General features: G+C 33.5%; 1 protein-coding gene across 4 annotated transcripts in view; it reads left to right on the forward strand.

The window, feature by feature from the left end:
* Positions 1-22,658, forward strand: part of SMARCAD1 (SWI/SNF-related, matrix-associated actin-dependent regulator of chromatin, subfamily a, containing DEAD/H box 1) — an 83,827-nt gene that overhangs the window by 39,176 nt on the left and 21,993 nt on the right. For 3 of the 4 annotated variants that reach the window (XM_003829903.5, XM_008955299.6, XM_008955298.4), the window contains exons 7-10: positions 3,269-3,370; positions 4,367-4,448; positions 6,232-6,623; positions 18,333-18,532. In XM_003829903.5, the coding sequence (XP_003829951.1) occupies positions 3,269-3,370; positions 4,367-4,448; positions 6,232-6,623; positions 18,333-18,532 (776 nt within the window). Of the gene's footprint in view, positions 1-3,268; positions 3,371-4,366; positions 4,449-6,231; positions 6,624-6,922; positions 7,288-18,332; positions 18,533-22,658 lie in introns of those variants that run through there. The other variant, XM_034958925.3, reaches the window with a different exon arrangement.

Below are 22,658 nucleotides of genomic sequence, written 5' to 3' on the forward strand. Positions count from 1 at the left end.
GTGAGCCCTCGTGCCCAGCCATAACTGACAATCTTAAGAGGTATTTTATAAAATGAATCAAGCAGTACACACCCTAATGAAGTATATCTTGCCTCCAGTGTGCAGTGAGCTCCCAATGTCCAAACAGTCTAAAGAGGCAGATAGGTGCGGCCTTTCTTTTTTCTTAAGAGTGGAGTTTGCAACATGCTCCAGACTACACTCCCACAAAAGTGGTGGGCCTCAGAGTGAGGATGGTTATTCCTTCACCCTGATATGTGGCATGTACGTATCTGACCAGTACCATTGAAAATATCCACTACCTTTATCAAGTCCAGTCAACATGATGTCAGTATAGTGGATCAAGTGATACTCTCTAGACTGTGCAAAACCATCTAAGTCCATGAGTACTGTATTATTTGAGAGAGCCAGGAAAGTTACGCTAACTCTGAAGACTGAAGGTATATCATTAAACCTGCCAAGATAAAAACAGATTGCTTCTGTTTGATCTAATTGGGAAAGGGGAAAAAGCAAGTGCTTGATTGATAACTGCATAGCCATATTGATTTGCTCCAGCAAAAATACCACATCCTGTAAAGCAGCTGCAGTTGGAGTTTGATTGTTTATGATACTCTTAAATAATTCTTGCAAGACTCATCTACTTTTTGTATAGGTCAAGGAGGCATCTTACATTGGGATGGGATGGTGGTGTCAATATCTGCAGTTCCTTTAGGACTGTAGTAATTGCTTATTGTTGTTTTGATTGAGAGGGACAATTCTAGGGACTCGGATTTGGTGTTTCCTATAATAGTAGCCCATACATCATGGGTCAGGGAACTGATATAGTATGGGATTTCTGCCAGTGCCAATTATGTCTGTTCCAACTATGATTCTGGAGATGGAAAAATAAGCACTGGGTCGAATCATATCCCTTGGGCCCGCTGAGACAGATACAGGCCCAAACTTTATCAGCTAGCTTTTGTAAAGTGTCTGTGTAACCTCCTGGACCACATGAGTATATTCAGTCACTAGGGATTAGCAGAGCTGGCATAAGTGTGGGACCCAAGAGCAAACAACACATGATAGGCACACCATCTACTAAATATTTGATTCCGAAGAGCTGTTTACTATTTTCCAGATATTTTATGTATTTTTTTATTGAGGTGAAATTCACATAGCATAAAATTAACCATTTTAGAGTGAACTATTTAATGCTATTTAGTACATTCACAGTGTTGTATACCATCATTCCTGTCTAGTTCCAAACGCTGTCATCACCTCGTAATAGCATGCTATACCCATTAAGCAGTTTCTCCCCATTCCCTCCTCCCCCTAACCCCTGGCAACCACCAATCTGCCTTCAGTCTCTGGATTTACCTGTTCTGAACATTTCATTTAGGTGGAATTATATAATATGTAACCTTTTATGTCTAGCCTCTTATTTTTTAATTTCAGAAAAATGTGTTTTGTTTTTTCTTTTTTCAACTTTTATGTTAGAATTGGGGGTACATGTGCAAGTTTGTTACAAAGGTATATTGCGTGATGCTGAAGTTTGAAGTATGAATGAATCTGTCACCCAGATAGTAAGGATAGTACTCCATAGGTAGTTTTCCTTAACTCTTCCCCCACATCCTCCCTCTGCCTTCTTGTGTTCCCCAGTGTCTGTTGTTCTCATTTTTATGAACATGTGTACCCAATGTTTAGCTCCCATTTATAAGTGGGAAATGTGGTATTTGATTTTTCTGATTTCACATTAGCTTGCTTAGGAAATGGTTTCCAGCTACATCTGTGTTGCTGCGAAGAACATGATTTTTTCTTTTTTATTAGCCTCTTACATAGCATAATGCTTTCAAATATACTACAATGTTCATTCATGTTGTGGTGTGTATTAGTACTTCATTCTTTTTTATGACTTAGTGATATTCCATTTTATGTGTTTACCACAATTTATTTGTTTGTCTATGACGCACATTTGATATATTAACAAATGAACAACTGAAGTTTAGTTTTCACTTATGTAGTGAAAAAGCAGTGGTCTAGAGGTAGATACTTGGATCTGTTCCCTCCTCAGCTGGTTGTTGTCCATCTGTGAGCTTTAAAATACTGTTCTTGGAATTTCAGTGTGCCTGGGCTGTAAAGGTGGCAGTATGAATTTTGAAGATTTTGAAATGTTTTCTCCAGATGGGTTTCACCAGTATGTCTTATTATTCCCCTGCTCAAAATCCTGTTGCTTTTTAAAAAAGACTAACCTTAGGCTTTATTCCATGTTAGCTCTGGTTTAATTCTTCATCCTTGTAACCTATTGACATTCTCTGCATTTGAGCCCAAGTAGACCACTTACTATTATGAAACACATGCAATTTTCTTCTTTAGTCCAGATATCCATAGCATTTTATTGGTCTCTGTTTTATGAAATTTTATTTTACTCCATTGTGCAGAGGAGGTATCAGAATTTAGTTATTTCTATCTAAGGTACTGAAAGAGAAAAATAGCAATTCAGTTGTTGGATAATAAAGGAGGCTGAAGAAGAAGATTGTATTTTTCTCCATCTTGTGTGTATAGCATGTGGTGCAGTTCTAAGCAGAGTAGAAAAATGCTTTTTGATTGACTAAAATTTTTCCTATGCATGAACACAAGGAGTCTTTTCTTTTTGCTTAAATGTGGACTTTAACCAGTTTCTTCAAGTGAAGTTAAGTGACAGAGAAGAAGGAAAAGTGAGACTATGTATAGCCACATTTCTCATATTAATTAATCTGTTTGGTTTATACATTATTTAGTTCCACTTAAATTCCTTTTATCATTGTTTCAGTTTTATGTTGTGACTGAACAATTAATATTTAAGCCATTCTGTGAATCAAGAGTGAAGTAAAAGTAAACTCTTCTCAGAATTTGAAATTTATAGATGGGTATATAATAGTGAACATAGATGAGATATTTGTATCCTTTTAAAATTTACCGTTGTCTTGGAGAAGGCATCAGTATACTTGAATTATATTGAGTTAATTTGAGGATCATTCTAGTTTTTTAGGAGATTTATCTCATTTTAAGCACTGAGAATAAAGTTTGAGTTACCGGATATGCAATCAGGGTCTTTCAGTGATCTTAAGTCAGCAATATTTTTCATCCTTAAAGACATAAATATGTCAATGTTCACAGAAACAAAAAGAAACAGTTTGGATTCTTCTGACTGATGATGATAATTTTCAGATCAAGTCAAAATACAATGATAATTGCCTTAAGACCATTGTTATTGATATCTCTTAAATTGTTTTCTTTTTTTTCTCCCCATTAGGGAGAAGAATCAAATGAGTCTGCAGAATCTAGCAGTAATTGGGAAAAGCAGGAAAGTATTGTACTGAAATTGCAAAAGGAATTTCCCAATTTTGATAAACAGGTGAGTAGTCGTGTATGAAAATTTAATCAGTGTGTACTAAGTGTTTTTATTATAAAATAGTGTTAAGAGTTCAACCACGTAAAAGCTTAGGGTGAGTTTTGTATTCTTCTAATTAAATGTTCTCCTTTTATCAATGTTATAAAGTATTTTCATACTGTTTATTTATGTTGTTTATTTACCTTGTTTACTATAGTATCTATACTGTATTCCTAAGTCATTAAAAAATAACCGTAATAAAAATTGTGAACTCATTTATAACATGTAAGTCATCTAGAAAGTCATCTGTAACCCTGCCCCCATCAAGTAACTGCTTAGTTTTTTTCATGTTCTCATTCTTGAAATTTCTTACAAGAATTTAAAAAGTATTCCATTTCAGTGTCTTAATATTTTATAAGCTTTCTACTACTTCCCAGATAGTGAGAATATTTTCAGTCATTAAAAAAAAAGACTCATGCCACGCATCCTGTTGCTAAAAGGCCCTCTGTTTAATCCCATGATCATATATAGAAGCACATATTTGTTTAGCATTTAGAGCACATTTACACTTGCACTGATTTATTTGAGTATATATGTTCAGATAGTACATCTACTAAATTCTGATGAGCTGAATGCAAAATCTTGTTGCAATATTGGTTCTTTACCTTTGTTGAAACTACATGTTTTGAAGTTAGCAGTTTGTAAAAGCCTAGCTGCATATTCAAATTTCATTTTTAATTGAGAAAACATTTCTTGATCCTCTAGTGTTCACAGTACTTCATAGTGAGCGTTAGAAATGCAAAAAAATGTCAAGTTTTCTTTCCTTTGAAGACTATTGTGTATTTGTGGAGGTGAAATTACACAGAAAGCATTTGTAAAGCAGTGTAAAAACAAGTGCAAAATAATCAGATATGAATTCTCTGTTTTCAGGTGATTAACTTATTTTTAAAAGAGCATAGACGTTTTCTGCAAGTTGCTAATTTGAGATTTTTAACAAAAAGATAAATGACTTATTTCTAGGAACTTAGAGAAGTACTCAAGGAACATGAATGGATGTACACAGAAGCTTTAGAATCTCTAAAAGTGTTTGCAGAAGACCAAGGTAATTATTCTGGGTCATAGAAAATACATACTTCTCATTATAGTCTGTATTTTAGTATATAAGAAAATGGTATATAAGAAAAGCTATTAGCTGTTAATCAGAGGGTGGGATTGCAAAAGATGTTGAAAGTAATGATGTAAAAACATTCTTTAACAGCCAGTTTTTAAATGTTTTGACCTGCCTGTTCTTTATCATAGTGTAAAACAAAACAATAAGTATCTTTTTCTATTTGTTCAGTCTTTCTTAATAGTTAAGGCTACTTTTAAATTGCCATGTTTTATTGAGTGTAAAATAACCTTTTTAACAACTGTCAGGATGGATCTTGTGATTGGTGATATCATGTCATTACTGTAATGTAGATGTCTTAGCCTATACTTGCACAGATATCAAAAGCACTAGCATCAAAAACTTAAGGGTATCATAGGCATGAACACATTTTGGAACACTCTTAATTCTAGGAACCAAATGATAGAGGAGAAGGTGGTAAGGAAGAGTTGAGTCATACATGTTTAGTAACATACCTAAGGAAGAATCAAGTAGACTAGCTCTTCATAATTGCAAAGCCAGCATGGTAGCTTTAGGTGTTTTGGTTTGGTTTTTTTTTTTTTTTTTTTTTTAATAAATTGTTTTAAAAGGCTATACTACCAATACTGTTGATGGCACAGAAAATGATATTCTGTGGCAAAAAGAAAGCCACCAAATATGAGTTTGAAAAATGAGTCAGAAGAGCCATGTTATGAATGTGAAAACATTTGAGGAATACTTTAGCCAATTCATTTTGCTTATTTTTTATAAATGCACAAAAATAAAGGTATGATAATCTGTGTAAGTCTAATAGCTTTCTGAGTAAGTAAAAATTTCTGAATAAAGTATTGTATTATAGATGGGTGCATGTTTTCTCACTGGTACATAAAATAATGGTGTACCTTCATTCACAGGCATCTTAGAATTCTGTAAACTGATAATCAGTGATAAAGTAGTGGGGCTTTTTGATAATACTGTATTTGAATAATATTTTTTTATTTTTTATTTTTTTTGAGACGGAGTCTTGCTCTGTCACCCAGGCTGGAGTGCAGTGGCACAGTCTCGGCTCACTGCAACCTCCACCTCCCAGGTTCAAGCGATTCTCCTGCCTCAGCCTTCTGAGTAGCTGGGATTACAGGCATGCACCACCATGCCTGGCTAATTTTTATATTTTTAGTAGAGACAGGGTTTCACCATGTTGGTCAGGCTGGTCTCGAACTCCTGACCTTGTGATCTGCCTGCCTCGGCCTCCCAAAGTGCTGGGATTACAGGCGTGAGCCACCATGCCCAGCCTATTTGAATAATTTTTTAAGTAACGATGCAACTTAGAATATTGAAGATAGTATTGGAAAATTATGGATAGTTGAAACATACACACTTTTTATTAGTAAGCTTTATAGTAGTGTAAGCATCATTCTGCTATATTCTTCAGTGTTGGCGTAGTTGAGTGGGGCTGTTAGGAATATCTGAGACATCATACAGATATGCAGCTGCCATTTGTGTTCTCAGGACCTTTGTTAGAAAATAGAGATTTATATTTAATTTATTTTAAAAACAAGTTATCACCTGCTTTTGAAACAATTGTTTAACTTCAAATTCTACTTAAGTATTTTTAAAGTGTATCAAATTTAACGATAAATTGTGGTTGAATTCTTCTGTATTCAATAGGAATAGGTAAATGTTTTAAGTTTTTATTTGAAGTCTATCTTTATATTTATGTATTTCTAATTTAGTTACTGTTTTTGTCTTTTATATACAGATATGCAATATGCATCACAAAGTGAGGTTCCAAATGGAAAAGAAGTTTCTTCAAGAAGTCAAAATTACCCTAAAAATGCAACTAAAACAAAACTAAAACAGAAATTTTCAATGAAAGCACAAAATGGCTTTAACAAGAAACGTAAAAAAAATGTTTTTAATCCAAAGAGAGTTGTTGAAGACTCTGAATATGATTCAGGTTCTGATGTCGGTAGTTCACTAGATGAGGACTATAGTAGTGGTGAAGAAGTGATGGAGGATGGCTATAAAGGTAAAATTCTTCACTTCCTTCAAGATGCTTCAATTGGTGAACTTACTTTGATTCCTCAGTGTTCTCAGAAAAAGGCTCAGAAGATAACAGAACTCCGGCCCTTTAATAGTTGGGAGGCTCTGGTAAGGCTTTATTCTTTTTTTCCCCTTGTATGTGTGTGTGTATTTAATTCACAGTACCGGTTATAGTCAAGTTGTCTTCAGCCCAGGTAAGCATAGATGGGTGGCCTTATCCTGTGTAAAGTCAAACATTACTTTCATTGTAAGCCAATAGTATTTCAAATAGTGTCATATGACCTAATTTTGAATGAATTAAGGGGTGATTTTCCTGAAAAAACCCAAGCTGATTGGCTGGGAATACTGTCACTCATTCCTTTGCATAGAAACTTCGTTCATTTCACTGCAGAAGAAGAAATTAGAGCTTACATTTAGGAAGGAGTTGTTTGCTAGCCTGTTCTGATCTGTTACTGCTGAGACACCATGCAGAAAGCAAGAATGTGGCAGAAATTTTACTACAACTACTTGAAGAGCAATAGCAACGGCCAGGGGAGCTCCATGATTCAAAATGCCAGCCTAAGTGTTTTATGCTTCACCACAAAAGAGGCAATTGTTTATTTTCTTTTTTTCTTCTAAAAGTAACAGCTCAGTCTCTAACATGTTTTTGTTGGTTAAGCAACGCGGCCATTTTATGGAGTGTAGCAGGCTGCAGCGTTTTTAATTGGAAAGATAGAAAAATTTCTGGAAGCCTATAATTCAAGCGTTAGGTGAAGGGAAGGCATAAGCACTGGTAAGTACACTTTGCATGATCATTTTCTGGAATTTGACTTTCTATAAACAGGTTTTATACAGAATACCTGCATTTTGAATTTTATGAATGCCAACAGTCATCAAATCTTATTCATACAGATAAATATAAGAACTCTTAAATTTTGCTTCAACCCTTATGTGGGCTTTTATAGCAGAAATTGTATATAGGCCTGTTGTAAAAGCAATATGGATGATTTTTTACAGCTTTAAAAGATGCAGCGACTCTTGATGCTTTATAAAATTTTTTAGGAAGTTTTATTCCCTAAGTTAGGGAGCAAAGTTGCTTTTGTGGTTAATTTTATACTTGAAACAAATCTAAATGAGCATTAAATGCCCTGATAAATGTCTTGAAGTGACAATAGGGGAGAGTCCCTGAACAATGGTTGTAAATGCGTTTTTTTAATTAAAATATTTGAAAAATACAGAAACAACATTAATAATATTCCATAGCTTTAAAAAATAATAATAAAACCATTCGTTTTGCCTGAAGCCTTTGCTTTTCCAGAGAACATCTGTCAAAGCAGGCCCTTTCTAAACTTGTTTGGCTTTGCCTGAGTGATTTATTTGTTAAAGTATTTGCTGAAGGGCTTTCTTGTTGTTCTTTTCTTCCTTTTCTTCTTTCTTTTAATCTTTGATGGTCTCTTATGTTGTTGCAGAGTTGGGTTGCTCAGGCTTGTTGAGATTCTAATTTATTTAATAAGATATGCAATTATCTGCACTAGTTTGTTTAGTTGCTGTAAATACTTGCCCGAATATCTTATAGTAAAAGTAAATTATACAATTTTACCAGAGGTATATGTGCCAGATGTTTTTAAAAAATATTCAGCAACTTAACATGTAGAAAGCACATTTCCCCTACTAATTAATCAGCAGAGTTTAAATTAGTCTTGACATGAATTTGGAGATTATGCATTACTTACTTAAACCTCCTAACATCTTGCCCCTTTCTAAAAGTTGAACATAAAGACTATATTGTTTGTTCTAACCATCCATCCAAATGTGAAATATTTTATGTAACAGTCTAAACGTATCTGAAAAGTAAACTTTCTACTTGAGTTCAGTGAAGACAGCAAAGTAGGTGAATGAGCTTTTTCAAATTAATAGTGTAAATTAGCAAGTAAATATAGATATGCTTTAAATTTTAATTTGCTTAGAACTTTGAGCTCCTACTTTAAAAACCTTTAGAATTTTAAATGTGATTTATTTATAGAGTACTTTTTTAGCCCAAACCCTACCCTAGAGCAGATTTAATATCTTAATAAAATTATCAAAAGTCAATATTATGCATATTTTTTAGTTAAAAGCTATATAATTTGCTTTTTCCCTGTTAATCAGTGAGGTTTGATAATGTACCTCTAAACAACTTCAAAAGGAAACAAAAGCCAAAAAAATTGTTTTGTGTTGATAGCTGCCATATTTAGAAATTTCTGTGAGAATTAGTTGAGGTTTTAATCATATTGCTCAGTCATATTTTAATGAAAATTACAAGGTATTAAATATATTAAGAACAACCTGCTAACAAATAGTCTGCTCTTTCTTGAAATCATTGTTTAATCTTACTTAGTCTTAAGAATTGGGGAATTTCTATTTACAAACTGTAAAGTTCATAAATATTTCATTAAAAAATGCATACTTGAGCCCGTGAATAAAGTACATATATACAATAGTAATTTTTGTTAAAAGTGAGGTTTCTTTAACGTTGGTGATTATTAAATGATTAAATGTAATCATTAGTATTTCATTGTCTTATTATAAAAGTAATTTGAATGTGAAAATTATATTGTGCCTTTTAAAACAACATTTGAAAAGTTGTAGATCATTGGGTTGTTTTCAAGGTAGTAGACATATAAATGTAATATAAGTGTAGTAGATATATATAAAATGTAAGTATAATATACTTATTAATATTACCTACTTGGTAATCTAATTTCAGTAAGTTTAGAGGTTACTACCTTTCTATACTACTATGACTTATTTGTCAGATAATTATGCTTTTTGAAACTAAAATACTCTTAAGATATTTTAGTCACCCTCATTTTACATGAGGAAAATTTGATTTTTTTTAAAGTATATTACCTAAAAGGATATTTATGCTTCAGCTTTATAATCATTTATTCTATGAGTCAAAATTTAAATATTGTTTTTAAATTTTTCTTCATAATTTTTTCCATTTTACTTACAGTTTTTCTGCATAATAGCAGTAATGTAGGTGCCTATTGTGAGAAAACCTCATCATTAAATCAAGTAGGGTTCAGAAATATAGCAAGCCAAAAATGTCATTAGTTTAAAAACTTGTACTGTTATTGTGGTAAAATTGGAATTTTTATTGCCAAATTTCACACATTTGATGGCATCAGTTCACCATCCACTTACTGGATTTTTGTCTAGCCTTGCACACAGTAGGGAGGGGATATTATTATGTCTGTGAAAAATACTACTCTGTTGCATCTTTATATGTTAATCAGAGTAGTAATGTTTTTATGCTGACCAATGCGACATGCATCAGTAACTCAACCTGAAAACTTTCGTATATGCATCTACTTTGTTAACATTTAGATCAGTGTAGATCCAGTTTTCCTTGGCTGATAACCAAGCAACTCAGGTTTAGTCCATGTCACACACTGTGCTCCTCATTGTGTTACTCTCATCTACTAGACTGTGGATTTTCTTTTTTGGTTTTTGTTTTGTTTTGTTTTGTTTTGAGACAGAGTTTCGCTCTTGTCACTTAGGCTGGAGTGCAATGGTATGATCTCAGCTCACTGCAACCTCCACCTCCCGGGTTCAAGTGATTCTCCTGCCTCAGCCTCCCTAGTAGCTGGGATTACAGGTGCCCGCCACCACACCTGGCCAATTTTTATATTTTTAGTAGAGATGGAGTTTCACCATGTTGGCCAGGCTGGGCTGGAACTGCTGACCTCAGGTGATCCACCTGTTGCGGCCTCTCCAAGTGCCGGGGTTACAGGCGTGAGCCACTGCATCTGGTCCTTTGCTTTGTTTAACTGGTGATTTCTGTAAAATACCTGGCCTAAATTGGCCACTTAAAGCATGGTAATACATATTTCTTCCTTCTGAATAAGGTGGCACCAGTGAATTTATTTGTAAGATTACTATATATTCAGGCGTTGTTTTAATTTGTGTAAGTTTGATAAGTTTGTATTAAAAAAAACTGCAAGTACATTTTAAGTACTTTGTAGGCTGCTGCCAGGTATTTATAATAATGAATAAGCTTGGGATTCTGTCCTCAGGGCTGTCTTTTGGTAAGTGGGGATTTAATGATTTGAAAATTAAATCTGCTTTTAAACAGTTTCCTCCTTCCTATGGAAATTCAAAAATATCTGTACAGTAAGAGTGACACACTGTGGCAAGAGAGTGATACTTCAGATGCTGACTGTTTTTGAAAGAAAAAAGTCCTTTGAGTAGTCACTTGAGTTTTTAATGAAGAGATATGATTGGGGCCATATTGATGAGTTTTTTTCATGTAATTATTCAGGAAGTAGCAATTAGCTTTTTAACTTTCTTCCTCCTGAAAAAAAGATTTATCATTTTTTGAGAATGATTTGTTTTACCTAAAATTGAAACAGCATGTGCAGAAATGAAAAAGTAAAGTTTACCTCAAATTCTACCAAAGATACCCACCATGTAAGGTGTTTTGAGCATCATCTATTTATGTATACATTTGTATACTTCATACCATGTAAGCAGGATCATCTTTTCTGTGGTTTTCAGTAACTTCAGATTTACTAATAGATCCCACATTTATAGGGTACTTTGTATTTCTTAAATCTTTTTTGGGGGAAAGTTAAGTAACTTACAGGATTAAGTGATTTTTGTGTTCAGAAAACAGTAACATGGTGGCAGTAGAGTGTTCTTACATCTTTCCTTAAGTGAGAGCCTCTCTTTCCCCCTCCCCAAATTGTTTCTTTACTTTTTGTTAATGTTTATACTTTTATTATTTACACATATACTTAGATTAACAAATAATTCTATAGGCTTATTCTCCGCCCCCACAAAAAATCTATATCCACCCTTTTCCCCAGCCTGTTGCCCATGCTGCAGATAACTTCTTTCATGACTTTTTGTCTCATTGTTCTGATCACCTCCATATCTTTATGTAATATAGTTATAATGCACTTTTTGTCATTTGTAGGTCTTATCTATCAACTTAATATTATAGACAATAGGATTTAGCTCTCACTGTCTACCTCACTTCACATGCCCATTTTCTGTTCCCCAGTTCTGTTAATATATGTTAATATGGTAATTTTGAAGATCATTTTTAGTGTCTACATTGTTATGACTATGCAAATGCCTTTCATAGATGGACCATGTAGTATACTACATGATTTTTATTTTTTTCTCATTTTTTTTTCCTAGTTGTTATTTGTCTCGGTTTTTCTCTTTGTTTATTTTCCTATATACTTGTCAGTAGGTCAACTCTAAAGTCTTTTCCAGTTGCCTAAATTTCCCGTCAGATTTTTTTTTTTTCTTTTCCTTCTTTCAGACAGTCTTGCCCTGTCACCCAGGCTGGAATGCAGTGATGCGATCTCAGCTCACTGCAATCTCTGCCTCCCACGTATAAGCGATTCTCCTGCCTCACCCTCCTGAGTAGTTGGGATTACAGGCGTCTACCACCACACCCGGTTAATTTTTGTATTTTTAGCAGAGACAGAGTTTCATGATGTTGGCCGGGCTGGTCTTGAACTCCTGACCTCAAGTGATCCGCTCACCTCCACCTCCCAGAGTGCTGGGATTACCTGGGCCTGTCAGATTTTAGACACCTCTGGTAATCTGCCAGTTTCATCTCTTTTAGAAAATCAGGAATCTTATCACCTGCTCTGATTTGGAAGTGGCCTTAGCATTTCATTTTCCTGTCATCCTGGAGAATCCTTTTGTCTCTCTCATTTTGAGTCTCTTGTTTCTGAATTCAGTGCATGCCACTTTTTTTATTCCATTGGTTTTGTAAGTGCATACTAGGTGATAGATGAATAACATAGTGAAGCTAGATGACCTGATTTTGAATTCTTGTCTGTCATTTTCTAAGAGCTTACATATCTGTAAGCAAATATCTGTAAGTGGGGTGTAATTATAGTGCCTGCCTATGGGAAAGTCTAAAAATTAAATGCCATCAGTTGCCTGGCTCTTTAAAAACATTAGCTGCAGATATTCACAATAATTTGCATTGCAAGTGTTGTGTATATTATTAATGAAATGCTAAGAAACTATTTGTTGTTTTCTGTTTGTCCACTAAGTTCTAGCCATATTGAATCAAACTTTCTAAAATCAAACCATTCTTTTTTTGTTGTTGTTAAATATCCATGCCCATCCTATAGCTTTTTAAATCAGATTTATGGCTGGGCTTATGGGCACATTACCCACAATATATTAAGACTAACTGTTTTAGCCTCCCTTGTGATAGTTTGACAAAGTTCATTCCAATGGGATGTGAGCAGTGGTATGTTACAACTTTTGGAAAGTGTTGTTTCTTCCTGCCGGTGGAAGGGTCAATATGATGGTGGATGTTGAGGTTATTGAAGCAACAGAGTTAGAAGAATCCTTAATTTTGGAAGCAACATACCAAATCTGAATCAGTTCCTCAGATTTTTATTTACATGAGAGATTAATAACTTTATTTAAACCTGTGATATTTGGGTTTACTGTCACAGCAGAATCTAATCACAGTAAATTCATTCAATTAAACTCTTTTTCCTTTAAAAAACTGTCTACTGCTGTTTTACATTCGTGGTTAGTGGATTGTTATTAGATAGATCTAAATTCTAAATCAGCAGCAGTCATTTTGATCATCTCTAAAGTTGGTTTACTTTTGTGGGAGGGGAGAGGTAGGGAGTGTTAAGGGGTCCTAAGGAGTTGTTCTGAAATTTCAACTTCAAAATAACCAAAAAGTGAAGTTCAGTTAAAAATCTCATAACCAACCCTTAACTGTTAAAGCGTCCTGAAGTAAGAATGACCTTGTACTCCCCTTCATTGCCTCCCCCATTTTGTTATTACAAGAAATTTAAGCACACAGTGTTATAATGAACCCCCATGTGTTTCTTCCATACTCTTGTCCACTTCCTTCCATCATATTATTTTGAAGCACATCTCAGACATCATTTTATCCTTATAATTTTAAATGTGTATCTCCTGAAGAAACCATAACATTCTTATATCTAATAAAAATCATCAATAATTTCTTAATATCAAAATATTCAGAGTTCAAATTTCCAGTTGTCTCATAAATGCCATAGTGTTTGTTCATTTGTTTTATAGTTTGTTAGTTTGAATTAGGATCCAAGTAAGGTCCACTTATTAAGATTGCTTGATAGGTCTTTTAATCTGTAGATTCTTCATCCCTCTCTCTCTCCCCCTTCTGTTTTTCCAGTTTTTGGTAAAGAAACTGGGTTATTTGTTCTATAACTCTCCTGTCTAAACTTTTCTGATTATACCTCCCCAGTGTAGTTTAACATGTTCCACTGGACTAGTACTTTCTGTAAAATGATCATTAGAAGGTTAAATGCACCCACCAATATTATTACATAGTTAGTGATGTGTTCTTTCATCAGAAGACAGTAATATCTGATTGTTACTTTTTGTAACATTAGCATCTGTTGATGCTACATGTCTGGATCCATAATTCATTAGCCATTGCAAAATTAATACTTTTTATTTTATTTTATTTTTATTTTGAGACAGTCTCTCGCTCTGTCACTCAGGCTGGAGTGCAGTTTCGTGATCTTGACTCACTGCAACCTCTGCCTCCTGGGTTCAAGAAATTCTTGTGCCTCAGCCTCCCGAATAGCTGGGATTACAGGCGTGCACCACCACACCCAGTTAATTTTTGTATTTTTAGTAGAGACAGGGTTCCACTGTGTTGGACTTGAACTCCTGGGGCCTCAAGTGATCCACCTGCCTCAGCCCCAAAAGTGCTGAGATTACAGGCGTGAGCCACCATGCTGGCCTGCAAAAATAATATTTTAATACTGTTATTGCTGCTTGTTGAGGAAGTATCTATAAAAGAACTTCTTACATCTACCACTCTAAATGTTGCCGTTCATATACAAAATTCAGAATAAATGTTTATTCTTTCCTTTAATTTTCCAGCTCTCAAAATGATTGGTCACCCCCACCTTTTAACCCTTTCTTGTGGCTTCCAAATGACCATAATTAATTTATGCTCTCAAAAAATAAGTAAAAGGAAGAAAATTTTTTTTATAAATAAAAAGACATCAAACTTAAATATGTAAATTGGTACAGCTTAAGTGAATTTGTGATTTATGTCTGCTGTAATTTTTTTATATTAGGAAGTTTCAGCTATGAAGGAAATTTTACACTTCAGAAAGCTGTTCAGTGGCAGAAAATATGATAATGACAGATTAGATCACAATATGCTAATTTTTTCAGTTACCTCTCGTGTAACACAGCTTTTGAAAATATTTGAATAGTACTATATTCTTTTTTAAGTGAAAAAAAAAAAAAGAAACCTGTAATTGCTTTATAAAGATTCAGTGTGCTTCAGCTTCACTTTGAATATATCCACTTAGTATAATCTAACATTGGTTTTCTTAATAATGGTTATGTGACTTACATGTTAGGAATCTTCACAGTACACATTTTACTTTTTATCTGTTTCTCAGAAAATATTGACTGTTATTTATCACTAAACTCATAATATGCTTAGGCACTAACCTTCAACAATACAGTAACATCTTTAGATTTCTACCGAATTGTGAATATGTTATTAGATGAATATTTACCTCTCCATGTGTTTCTGGCACATATCTTCAAAGCATAACTATTATGAATAAAATTATACATTTATAACCACTGTGAATAGTTACGTATTTAATTACTCAGAACTGTCCATGAGAAATACTATAGAAATTATTTACCATGTGGTGTATTTTATATAAATTCATTATAATTGGTGAAAGATTAAGTTTGTTTGTTTGTTTTTGAGACGGGGTCTCACTCTATCACCCAGGCTGGAATGCAGTGGCGTCTTGGCTCACTGCAACCTCTGACTCCCGGGCTCAAGCCATCGTCCCACCTCAGCCTCCTGAGTAGCTGGGACCACAGGCACGTGCCACCACACCGGCTAATTTTTTGTATTTTTGGTAGAGATGGAGCTCTGCCATGTTGCCCAGGCGGGTCTTGAAATCCTAGGCTCAAACAATGCTCTTGCCTTGGCCTCCCAACATGCTGGGATTATAGGTGTGAGCCACCACAACCAGCCAGTTTATTGTTTTTTGGTAGTTAAAACTTAACACTTTACTTTTTGAAATTATTTCTTCCTTGGCTTCTCTGATACCACATCCTACATTTCTTCTTGCTCTGTCTTTTTAAATGCTTCTAAATGTTGATGTTCTTCAAGGTTTTGCTCTCAGTCTTCTAATCTCCAATTTCATGTGCTTTTCCTTAGGTAATCTCATCAGCATCTTTGACTTTGATGGTCACCTGTGTGGCATCTTTTTCTCCAGGTTACATCTCTTCCCTAAGATACAGATCTTTATTTAACTAACCACTGGCTCTTTCTCGAAAATTTGGTAGCTGCCCCAAATTTAATATATCCAGAAACAGATTTCCTTTGCCATCTTGGTAAATTTTAATCTCAATAGATGGTACCACTAATCTGTTAGCATTGAAGCCAGAAGTCTGGGAGTCAGGCTTAACTCTTCATTCATCTCCCCACACTTAATGGGTTCTACCTCCTGAAGATCGTGAATCTTATCAGTTTCTCCGTGTCCAACACAGACCACTATTGTCTCTCAACTCAAAGCCTTCTTAATAGTTTTTTGCTCTCAAGCCTTCTTCACATTACTCTCATAGAGTTCTTTCTAAACAGGAACTCTCTAAAACCCTTCAATAGCTTTTTGATGCCCATAAGTTCAGTTTAGAACGCATCAAAATGATTCATACCCTTACTGCCTTCCTGTTCAGACTTGTCTGTTGCTTCTCTAGGTTCTGACATGTGAATTTATCTTTCCATTAAAACAGTTCTTTTATTATTTCTGGCTTCTTACTCCATAAGGAATTACTAGATCTTAGATTTTATTAGTCTTTTTGTGATGAGTGCCCATGAACTTTTGTTGTTTCCCTTGTTTATACCAGAGGTTATGCTTGAAATTGTTACTTGTGTTTCCCAATGTTCATAGACCACAAGGACAGGGCTGTGTCTATCTCCCAGATAATTCAACAGTTACAGTAATTTCTGTTAAAAAAAAAGAAAGAAAGAAAGAAAGAAAGAAATGGTAGTTGGTTACAGAAAAAAAAAGTGTATTTTGAACTTTTAAGGTCTTAAATTATTTTATTTAGGGAGGTACTAGTTATACAGTGAAAAGGGCATGGAATTTTTCTCTTACCCAGCTTTGTGATGTTGGAAATTGAACCTTAGTTTTTTCATCTAGATTTGGTAGGCTAGTCTTGGTAGTTGTTACGAGGATTTAATGAGTTACTGAATAAAAGGTATCTAATAGTTACTGGCACATAAATGGCACCTAATGTATGTTCATTCCTTATTTCCTGATTAATTTGTTGGGTTTCTCTCACATTTACATGTATTACACACACATACTACAGTCAGCATGAGATTGGTTTATGGCCTATAATTTTTGGTTGCATTTAAAAATAAAAGTATTTTAGCTAAAAGTTCTAATAGAACCTCCTTAAGACACTGATTGTTATCTATACTGCTGCTTATGAATAGATCTTTCCCCTGAAAAGCACAAAGTAGGGGGAGTAGGAGATCATATTGTGATTATGAATTTTGTCCCTGTGAAAAATATAGAGTAGTATGCAAATAAACTTAGTATTTAACAGTGCCATTTTTGAAGTGCTAAGAATAGATTGGATATTTTGTATATTTCCAAGTTATTCTAGGATAAATATGGAAAATGTATATTGCTATAAACTGTATTTTATTTAATTATCTTAGTATATCCAAAAAGCACTTAATTACTATTGCTTGAGCTTTTTGCTGAACTTAGAAATACTGTGATCACAGTGATTACTTAGAGTTGTTAATGTGATTCTTGTCATAACTTGGAAAAATATGCTAAATAGGATGACATGAATAAAAATCGTGTAGTATTTTCCTAATAGATGGTTTTATTTTAGTTTCCTAGATTTAGTTCTGGCTTATGGGATTTTCATTTTTGCCCCAAGTATTTCAAATAGCTTTTGGACTTTCTCATCCTTTCCACTAAAAATATTTTTTGTCATGTTTTATAGAATATATATTTTCAGCTATCTATCTGAAAAATTCTAGTTCTGATATAGCTTTTACATATGAAGTATTCAGTGCCTCCTTTTGAAAAATAAATACAACTATATTTTGAAAGAAGTTCTGTGAGTTTTCACAGAGAACCATTTATAGTATTATATTGAAATTGGTTTTTAAAAACCTTATCTAGTTATTGAATTGGTCATAGTTAACTTTTGATTCATGTGATATCTCTCCATGTGATAGTCTCTGTTTAGAAGTAAAGTATCAAGTGACAAATAATTAGAGTTTTGAAAACTTGAGGGGCTATACTTTGATGATAGATGTGGAAAAATATCTTTTAAGATTAATCTTAATATGTAATAGTCATAGGAAATGACAAGTAGAGGTGAGAGATCAGATTTGCAGTGACTACATTTGATACTATTACCTTTGGTATTAGGGAAAAGTGAATTTAAGATTTTGAAATGTTTTTAAAAACTTGATAGGAGATAGTAACAATTACTTGTGAATGTTTCTCTTAGAATAGCTGCCAGGGTCAAAGTAACAAGTTTGGGATTATGCATTTTTTGAGGTAAGATATATTTTACTTTAACATAATGAGTTTGATGTGTGACAGTAGAATATAAAAGTGAAACATGTAGCAACTCAAATATAAACATGAAGAATCAGGTTCTCTTAGTAGTTGACTATAAGCTCATTAAGTAAAAGTTTAAATTAGCAAACTTGTTTTCCTCATAAAGAAATCAGGATTGCCTTTCTCTTTCCTAGATCTGAACTATTCAATTATTTTTCTTTTTATGCTATAGTTCACAAAGATGTCCAAAACTAATGGCTTATCAGAAGATTTGATATGGCACTGTAAAACACTGATCCAAGAAAGAGATGTAGTTATAAGGCTTATGAACAAATGTGAAGACATTTCAAATAAATTGACCAAACAAGTTACCATGCTTACTGGAAATGGAGGTGGATGGAACATAGAACAACCTTCCATTCTAAACCAAAGGTAATCTTTGTTGAATATATTTATTCGTATTTTATCTCAATTATACAAAATATCTGAATTTATTTCTGTATCATGCCTAGAAAGTGATATGGCAACTAGTGGTAGGAGAGAACCCCCAGGTTTTCTGTAATGGCACGTAAGTGGACTATGAACTGTTTTTCATTGATTTCCCCCACCCCCAAGTAGGGTATTTTATTCTATCATATCATTATAAATTAAAGGGGGGGATGGTATGATACTATATGACCAGTTTCTTTTTTGCCTCATAACAGGTAATTGTTTATATAATCAGAGAAACTGAAAAAGTGGTTTTAGTTACTCCTGTACACAAATTTGATATCCTAAAAAAAGTCAGCTGCTTAATTGCATCAGCGTAAAACCTCCTTTCCTAGCCCATTTTCTTTTTAATCATAAATAAAATGAAATGATATCCCATACTGTGATGAAATGTTTTAAATGATAAGGCCAGCTTTTTAAATCTCCTTTTGGGGTAGAAATACATCAGCAAGGGAAAGGACAGATACTTTGATTAAATAGATCATATAAGTCTACATATTTCCCCAATTTGCTACTTTCAATAAAATACTTGTCAGAATTCATGCAAAAAAAAAAATACTGTCTAGTGGCCAGTACATATTAAAATGGTTTTTGTAATTGTGATCGCCCACATTTTGCATGTTGTTGGCGGATTGGGGTGGGGGAAATTGTGTTGAACTTCTTTAAAAGTTTGTATATTTTTAAGTAGTTTGGAGACTCAGAACTGTTCAGAATACTTCCCTTTTTAAAAAAAAATAATATAAAACTGTTAATAGTGTGATACTTATAGTGGCAAAACCATGGAAACAAATGGAGTTCCTAAAATTAGGGAATAATTGAAATGAATTATGGTATATCCATACTTTGCAATGTTACACAACTTTCAAAATGAGTTACATCTGTTCAAAGTATTTCTGATAGGTTAAGATTAGCAGTAGGATCTCATTAAAATTAATTGCCTTAGTTGCTGATTTTATTTACTTCTGATATTTTTCTAAGTTAATGATCAAAGCATATTTGCTGATCATTGGTTAATAATTTAAAATCAAGGTATGGAAAAAAAAAACAAGATGATTACTGGCCTTTAATAGTAAGCTACAATCTTTTCTGTGCCCTTCTAGGGTGCTATGGGATGGTGTAGGGAAACGTGATGCAGTTCCCACAAAGAAGCTCTTTTCTCTGTTGCATAGAAAGAACTATATCAGCAAATTTCATCTCCTAAAAGTGTAGTTGGAGCTGCTGCTTCTTGTTCTCCAGCATTGGATATGGGGAGTTCTTCACTCTACAAGACTTACCCAGTTGAGTCTACTTTATCATAATTTGGATTTTTAAAAATCAAGTGCTTTATTGCATCACTTTAAAAATTTCTCTCTCAAAACCACATTCACAAAGTCCTGTTACTTGTAAATAGTTTGATCAGGTAATAAACTATCCTTTCCATTAGACTGAGGATTTTTTAAATGAAATACTTAATAGATGAGAAAAATAGTTGTTGTTGTTGTTGTTTTTTTTAAGTGCTTGTTGGATCTTATCCAAAGTACAACTTCTAAAACCTATATGGATAGTCTCTTTAGAGTTTATTTAAGTGCACTTTTAGGGGTTAGAATTTGTTGTCTTGATTTTTGTTCTTCAGCCAAGGTAAGAGTTGCATAAGCAATTTTTACTTGGTGTACTGGCCAGGCATTGTGGGTACTTAGTATGTAGACATTTAAAGTTGTCTCTTTGCTTTAGTAAAGGATTTATTAGCACAGAGGAAAGTATTAGACTATCCTGATGAATAACCTATCATGCTTGCATTTTTCTCTAAACAGAACAAGTTCTTCATGACGAAGTTTACTTTGCTACAAACTGTTGCAAATTTATGTGAATTGTAGGAGAAGAAAGTTTGCCTTTTAGAAATACAGATAATTCCGGAATTCCTTGTGAAAAATGATATCTTTATAGGGAAAAGCTAAAGTTTTCATATGTACTTCAAAACCATTACTTTCATAATCTTTATTTTAAAATGTCAAAATTTAAATTGCTTAAAATATAATACAGTGAGGAAAAAGAAAATAAATCCTTAGTATTTCTCCTGTTTTATTCTTACTATAGATGTAGCCATCTCTAAAGCTTTAGTTAATTAATCTATAATTTATCAGCCTTAAACTAAAAAGATTTCTCACATGTTCAGAATACAATATATTTAATCAAGTGTGTCTTGCCTTTTGAGCTAAATCTGCCAAGGTTCTTCTGATCTTGTTCATCCTGAACTTGACAGCATGGTTCCTACCCTGTTCTTACACAGGATCTCTGAGACCCTTTGTCAGTGATGTGAATGCAAATTAACACTGCAGATGTGGTTTCACTAACTCAAAAGTAGTAGGATGTAAATGTTTAGTTTGAACATTTCTGTCACTACAGACTAATATTGTGGTAGTATTTGCAGCAGCCATGTCATACTTACGGGACATAAACATTTGGTCGGACAGCATCCCTAACCTGTTTTCTATGAACTGCTTTAAACAAGTCTCTCTAGCCCTGTATTTCTGTATTTTAAACTCAAATTTATCACATCACATGTACCCCTGTTGTTTCTATTTTACGCCTTTCTCACCTTTGAAAATAATTTTGAAACTAGTTTCTCTGGCAGATTTAAACCCAATTGAATTTTCAGACTGTGGAGAAATCATAGTAACTCTGGAGGGAATTTTTTTTTTCCCCTAACAAAACAATAACTTCAAAATAGCCTGTTGCCTCATTTTCTTTCATTATCTCAGAAAATCTTTAAATCACTTTTTTTCCTTAGTGAGAGATAAAAAATCTTCAGTTCAGAGATATTTTAATACTCTGTTGAGAAGAAAGCACTTAACTTATTCAGAAGACCTGAGCAAATCCCCATGTTCTTAACAGTAAATTGGTGGTTCAGATTTATATTTGGTCATGAAAATTCTTAGAAAACTGTGAAGCATCAAAATAGATGGGAAATATGATTATATACCATCTAAATATTAGAACCAACTAGAAAAGAATATAGGTATCCTATTTTTAAATGTCGTTATAATAAATGGGTTCAGAGTCTATCAAAATTGCATTTTCTTTGGTCCTTTTACATGCTGAGAAAGGATCTGTAATTGGCAGCAGTTCCGTGATAGTAAGCAACAAAGCTACTTGTAATTTAGACAAATCTAACAGAACAGCAAACATATATACACATTAATACTTTATATTTTTATAACAAATATTTCAATGTAATAAAACCATTTCATGTCCTGATCAAAACACCTTACCATAATTTGTCATTTTGAATAAAGCAATTTTATTTAAATTTAAAAAATCTGTGTAGTTTTTTAAATTTCATCACTTTTTAAAATTTGATGTTATAGTGAGTATTTTGACAGTTAAATAGACTCTTCCCAATGTGTGTTGGTGATGAAGAATTTCAGTAATTTTTGTTTATTAAGAATATTTCGTGGCTATTTGTGATAGGTTGTATGTTGGGATGGCATGTGGGTCCTTGGCTGCATTTATAAGTGATGTATGCCTACCTTATCAAGTTTCATTAGTTGTAAATTGTGAGCCTTATGTGAATAGGATGACTAAAGAATTGGGAAGGATGCATAAAAATAATGGAAAACTCAGTGTGTTGACTGTAGGATGGGTGGGTCAGGATGAAAGATAACTTTTTCATTTCTACTATTTACTGGTTAAGTGCTGAGCTCTGGATCACACCTGGATTGGATACTGGCACTACCATTGCAGATACAGATTTGGTTAGCTACATGACCTTGGGCAAGTTACTTAACTTCTGTGAGCCCCAGTGAACTTCTCATCCGTAAAATGCAGATAATTAATATTTCCTATTTTTAATATGGATTAAATGAAATAATAATGTATATTAAGCCCATAGCATAGTCTGAAATATGGTAAATATTCCAGTGTTAGCATTTACTCTCACCGTTATAGTAGAAATAATTGTTTTGGATCTGGAAATTAAAATGTCTATGATAACATGTTCCATTTGTTACTACTTTTATAGTAGTAGCATAGAAATTATATTGATTGGGAAAGCAAAGACCTTTTTTAAAATTCAGCAAAAGAATTGTAAAGA

This window comes from Pan paniscus, chromosome 3 (genome assembly GCF_029289425.2).
Source record: "Pan paniscus chromosome 3, NHGRI_mPanPan1-v2.0_pri, whole genome shotgun sequence".
Classification (NCBI taxonomy): domain Eukaryota; kingdom Metazoa; phylum Chordata; class Mammalia; order Primates; family Hominidae; genus Pan; species Pan paniscus.